The sequence below is a fragment of the Ornithodoros turicata genome, chromosome 2 (genome assembly GCF_037126465.1).
Source record: "Ornithodoros turicata isolate Travis chromosome 2, ASM3712646v1, whole genome shotgun sequence".
In the NCBI taxonomy this organism is placed as follows: Eukaryota; Metazoa; Arthropoda; class Arachnida; order Ixodida; family Argasidae; genus Ornithodoros; species Ornithodoros turicata.
In genome coordinates, this window is record NC_088202.1 from 146,354,110 (window position 1) to 146,360,106 (window position 5,997).

The window sequence follows — 5,997 nt, forward strand, 5'->3', positions numbered from 1 at the left end:
TGCCTGCATCCCGGAGTCAATCGACGATGAATTCTGTTCCCGGACGGAGACACCGGAAGGCCCGACGAAGCGTACGCCATGAGGTAAGCACAGCTCAATATTCATCATCAACACCATCTTTGACTGGAAATCGCGGGGTTGGAATCTGTCTTTCGTCAAAGGCCAGTCTAAGAGGCGTACAAGTGGAGGCGTTCAGTGTTGTAGTCTGAGTGGTTGCTCTAAAAGGTCGGCCACGTATCTTCGTGCAAGACATGATACCTCATCGACGGGATACCTCCTTGACTCACAGACGTATTCTGCCTCAGAGTAAACAATTTGTGCCAGAGAAACGTACCACGAAATTGTCGTTGCCAAGCACTGTGCAAAAAAGAAAGAAAAAGGACCACGCAAACCTTCGTTTACAGCAATCTGTATAGCGCATAGGAGAACCATCAGGACGAAAGTTTGCGTGGCCGTATTTCTTTCGTTACGCAATGGCTGACAACCACGATTCTTTCGTAGATTTCTCGGTTAAAAATTATTCACAGCGTGGCAGCGGAAGTCTGTCTGCCAAGTAGGTATAGCGTCACGCGCGAAATTATCTCCACTTGTGAAAACCTTCAGTCAATGTTCAAGGCGGATTCCTGCGATCTAGATAACGTTCGCTTCCACCGTCCCAACATTGTTTTCTTCGCTTTGCTTTTTTCGTGCGCTCAATGGAAGTAATATATTGGGCGCCAGCGTGCAGAACATGCTAGCAAACGACAAAGCAGTTATTTTCATTCCTAGGAATCTGGAAAATAGCAGCAAGCTTGTCGAATTTGTCAACTGCAATCAATTTCTAGGCTGCTTCTGTAGGGAATGACGTCATTTTGGCCCAAATATCACTCCAGAGAGAAGCGATTTTGTTGCATCCCGCATAGACTTCCATGCATTGAAAACTTGAGGGACTTTAATTCACCAAAAATCAGTAGATCGCGTCAGGCCTTCAAAAATGTGTGGTTCCCTAGATAAAGTCGAGGAGAACACGCCTGTACTTGTCTCCTGTTGAAGTTTAGCGCAGTTTACAGTAAGCGTGCGAACACAAATCCTCCATAGACTTATGAACTGACTCCAACTTAAAGTTACTGTAAAGCAGTAGACAAGCATGATATGCCGGTGATGTGACTGGAGACTTTGTTGCTTCTAAATACCATATGCGGAACCATACGACTGACAACGCGCTATAAATATTTTTAATTTACCACGAAAGATGCGGCGTAGTGGAGAGGTGCGACGCCTGGTGTCAAACAACCCCTTGTACAGCGGGCAACACTGAAAATTGGTATTACACACTATTCCATCGGAACTTCGTTATTTTAGTAACCATATTATTAGTTTTCCTGTTTACCTATGCATTCTGAAACCCCTGTTAACAGTTTAACCTGTTAATCCCTGTATTTGAGAAGTAACCCAGCGCTGGCCGCTGTTGGATGGAGGCTCTCCCTACTTCTCTGTTGCGCCAGCGCGCTCCTTCTCTTCGCGGCCTCTTTCGAACGAACAAACTCCCTCGGCGAACCTCTGTGAACAAACAAGTCCCGACGCTGTCTGGCTTCTTGAACATCTGACACATTTTTTTCAGCGGCTCAGCATTTCATTTCAGTTCGCTTATCCGTTTGTCCTCAGATGTGGATCGTTTTGTGTATTGCAGGGGCGGATTTTATGGTGGATTGTTATGTCGGTCCCAGTGTTATACGCATGCAATATGGTTGCCACCGTATGTGTCAGGAGTTCGGATTCATTTCGAATACCTAGTACAGTGTTGCCCGTAATCTGTAATTGTAATTTTCTAATTAATTGCACCGTACATTGGAATGAAACTTGCGCAGTTTTTGTCCTGGTGGCTTGGACTATCGAATAGACACACTAAATGACATTTGATCGGTGCTGCTTTACAGTACAGCTTTACACAGCTGTAAGGTACAGCTTTAAGTGAAACACGTGCAATAAGTGCGGTAAAAATGGGCTGAAACGAATGCCATTCACGTGTACATATTTCAATTGAATACTGGTAGTTGAAGACGGTCCGCTCTCTTAGGTGTTCCGTCAATAGTTCATTAGGGAGAACTACTTTGGTGGAGGAACGCGAAGACTGCCCTCTTAAGTCTGCACTGGACACCTAGTTCCTCTTTCGAAAAACAAGTACCGCCAGAGGAATCTCGTCCTACATCTTAACGTCGACTGCTAACGGCAGCAAATAGAGACACAGCAAGTGTTAAGGAAAATCCTGTTCCTTTCGTCTCATTCCAAGTAACCACATTCCTCTTTATCCCTACACAGGTTTCGTCCGTGAAGAATGCCAATAACAAGTGCATGGGAGCGACTCTGTTGTCCGCAACCATTGTTACGTTTGGATTCCTCCTCGCTGCCTACAGTTCAGCGCTGACAGTAAAATCCAAACTGTTCCCGTCAAACTCAACATTTCGGCCTGTGGTACGTGGCTATGTCGTGGACACCAGTGCCTGCAGAATCCCCGACTTTAGCCCTTTCGACCCTTCCGTAGCAAAGTATTATAACAGAGTCAAATACTACAAGTGCTTCCACAGGCCTTCTTTCGTAGAACAAGAGAGGAATATTCTCTTACTCAACACCGACGTGCTTACCCAGTACTACAATACCAGCCCTGAAACCCTCACTTGTTCCTACCGTTACGTTAAGAGGAACGAGTCCAGTAAAGCTGCAGACTTTACGGTGTATTTTAGCGCCCCTCACATCTTGCGCTTCGGGAGGCCGATAAAGTTTGAGCAGATCAAGGTGGAATGCAAGCTAGAAGGTAACTCGACCTTTCACGACTTCTTCCTGATCCCTATGCTGAAGCAGAGAGTGGAGCGTCGCTGCAATAAAATCTCACCAAGAAAAACAGACGGAGTCAGCCGAATGAACATAATCTTTCTCGGTGTCGACAGCGTCTCGAGGCTGAACTCTCTGCGCCACCTGGAGATCACAAGAAACTACCTGTTCCGCAACTTTCATACGATCGAATTATTTGGGCTTACCAAAGTGGGCCCCAATTCTTTTCCTAACCAACTCGCCATGCTGTCCGGAATGAACTATGATGAAGGATGCAGGGCTTGCAAAAGGGATGCCATGGACAATGAAAGCTTTCTCTGGGACACGTACTCGGGCATGGGCTACAGGACAATGTTCCTGGAAGAGGCGCCCGAGTGGGGACTGTTCACTTTCTTCTGTAGTGGCTTTCGCGGTGCTCCTACAGACTACTACCCACGACTGCTTATGTTAGGAGTTTACAGCACGAGCTATTCAGACTACTGCATGCATCAGCGCTTACGAACGGAGGCTTACCTGCAGTACACGTCATCGCTGCTTACGGTACTCGCTGACCGGCCCTCTTTCATTTACTCCTGGATGTCCGACCTCACGCACGACTTTTTCAACTACGCCGGCTACGTCGATCTCCCATTTCGACGTACTTTCGAGACACTCACGAAGACCGGCGTGATGGACAGGTCTCTGGTCGTCTTCGTCAGCGATCACGGTTTGCGTTATGGCGACTTCCGCCAGACCCTCATGGGACGCTACGAGGACCGTCTGCCTCTGTGCGTTATGATGTTCCCGCCCGCGTTTCGCGAAATGTACCCGGAAATAATGGAGAACCTCCGCGTCAACCAGCACAGGCTGACCACACCTTTCGACATACATGCCACCCTAGTGGAATTGGCTCAGTTTCCGGGTTCCCGTTACCAAGCGGAGTACCGTACGAGGTACGGACTCAGTCTCCTGCATGAAGTACCAGAAAATCGAAGTTGCAACGACGCCTTTATAGACGCGTACTATTGTTGCTGCCACGAGCTAGAGGACGACAACACGACCGGAGCCGCGCATTTGTTGATGGCCCACTTTATTGTAAAGACAGTGAACGAATGGTTGATGAATGAGGCGCCAGGAATGTGCAAGATGCACGTTCTGAAAGAAATAACCGACGTCCGCAAGATCTCCGGCGCAGCCACAAGGAGTTCTTCGTATTATTGGATTACGATCGTCACTAGGCCTGGAGACGCCGTCCTCGAAGGTGCCGTGAGAGTTTTTCAAAATGGCACAATATCCTTAGAAAAGCTAAGTCGGCTTAATATGTATAGGTATCAGTCGTCCTGTATTGCATCTTCGACGATGGAGCGATACTGTGTATGTAGGTAGGGAGAACCTGGTTTAGCGTTTGCTTAGAGCTGCTTCTGATACTATGGTTAGATTTGTTTACGACTCCACGGATGGATCTGTTGTAAGCAAATGTCTGCTTTTTTTTAATAAAGCTGCGTAAGAAAATGTCTTTTTAATTATCTGGGTGCGTCAGGAATCCGTAAAAAAAGAATAAGTCACGAGAATCTGTCTGTGACGGGATGTCATGTGTCAGGAATCTGCTGGCGCGAGGAATCTAACATGAACCCCTAGACCTTTTTTTCTGAGTCAACTTGGAGGCATCTGTTCGTGTTTGCCCATGAATGCAGCCTGCCTCGGCTAATTCCCGTTGTTTATCTGCTCATTAGTCCGCGCAATGTGGTGGGTCCGGATCCCGTTAGCAGATTTCCTGTCAGAGGATCCTCTCGAATTTGTTTTCACAGGCTAGATCTAGGCGTAGTTTCCAACTCATCGTCGTAGCCAGAAAAATATGTTCCCCGGGGTGTTCCATAAAAGAAAGACGGGGGTGTTCCATATTGCGGCTACATAGGAGAGGAGGATTTTCGCCCCACGTTTCCCAATGTTGCTATCTCCCAAATGTATTATCAAATGTACATTTTGGGGAGGTTGAACACCCAGAATCCCCCCTTTCCTCTGGGTACACCAGTGGTTCCCCGGAACTCTGCCCAGTACGCAGCTCACGGAGAACCGCAAAAAACTTTTTTTGAAATGAACCGGGCTTATGAAACGCTTGGAGATTGTCTATTGCGTATGAAAGGCTTAAAATCCAGAAATGGAACTCCATCGAAATAATTCGGCGGATTCCTTGTTTTCACGCATGCGTTAGACACGGGAAAAGGTGCATCCGAACACCTATAAACTGCAGCCGCTACGAACGGCGGATGACGTCATGAAAAGAAGAGTTAAATTATCGAGACAGATGGAGCCACCAGAGCACGTAATGTATTTCCTGGCGACTAGCGCCATAGCTCTGCACGGATTTCTCTCGTCATAGCAATAGACCTCTCCCTGTTTGTAAACAAATGACGTCATAGTTTTGGACAGCGCCACCAATTTAGTAGACTTGAACTACGCTAGGGGGCTAGGGGCGAACAAGGCCGCGCCCGAAAGCCACGATCTTGAGGGGATTACGATGATCCCTGAAAGCGACGCGACCTTCGGTCCTACTTTTCTTTCAATAGGCAGCGAACAAGTACCGATTTTTGGAAGCCAGCCCTCCCCCGTCTGGTTTGTTTCGGTTTCGGTCTCGGTCTGTCTACCAACGTCATGATGACGTTTCTCGGGTAGAGGTTTATAGCTTTGCTGTCGTGACAATAGACCATTTTAGAAAAGCAAGCGCCACCTGTAGCACGCAAGGGCTCATGGGAACTTAGAGCGCCTTCAAGCATTACGATACGGCCAGAGGCGGAGGTAGAAGAAGAACAACAATATTCCCGGTGTGCGCAGCATCAGCGTCAGCCGATATAAACCAATATCCGAAGCAGACGACGGAGCAGTGTCCCTCAAAGTTCCCATGCTGCCTTGCGCCACGCGCTTGGTGGCGCGCGCATCTTTTTAAAATCGTCTATTATACGCGTTTACGTAACTATCTCAGCAAGCAAGAAAACATCACTTTTTCTTCTTTTTTTTTTTGCAAAACACAGACACACACACACGCTCGGCTCGCTGTCCCACGAGTATTCCGGTAGACTTCCACGGGATGTCCACGGGATGTCCCGGAAATACGTGCACTTGTGCATGCGTTCTGTTCATAAAATACACCGTGCGCGCTGTGCCGTTCCTGAACTTCGTTACGTAGATGGAACTCCCAAGTCGATGGAATGC

At 47.7% G+C, this 5,997-nt stretch overlaps 1 protein-coding gene across 1 annotated transcript; it reads left to right on the plus strand.

The window, feature by feature from the left end:
* Positions 1 to 4,292, plus strand: LOC135384232 (uncharacterized). The gene is made up of 2 exons (XM_064613443.1): positions 1 to 83; positions 2,299 to 4,292. The coding sequence occupies exons 1-2, from the start codon at positions 27 to 29 to the stop codon at positions 4,171 to 4,173; spliced, it is 1,932 nt and encodes a 643-aa protein (XP_064469513.1). The 5' UTR covers positions 1 to 26; the 3' UTR covers positions 4,174 to 4,292.
* The last annotated feature ends 1,705 nt before the right edge of the window (positions 4,293 to 5,997 follow it).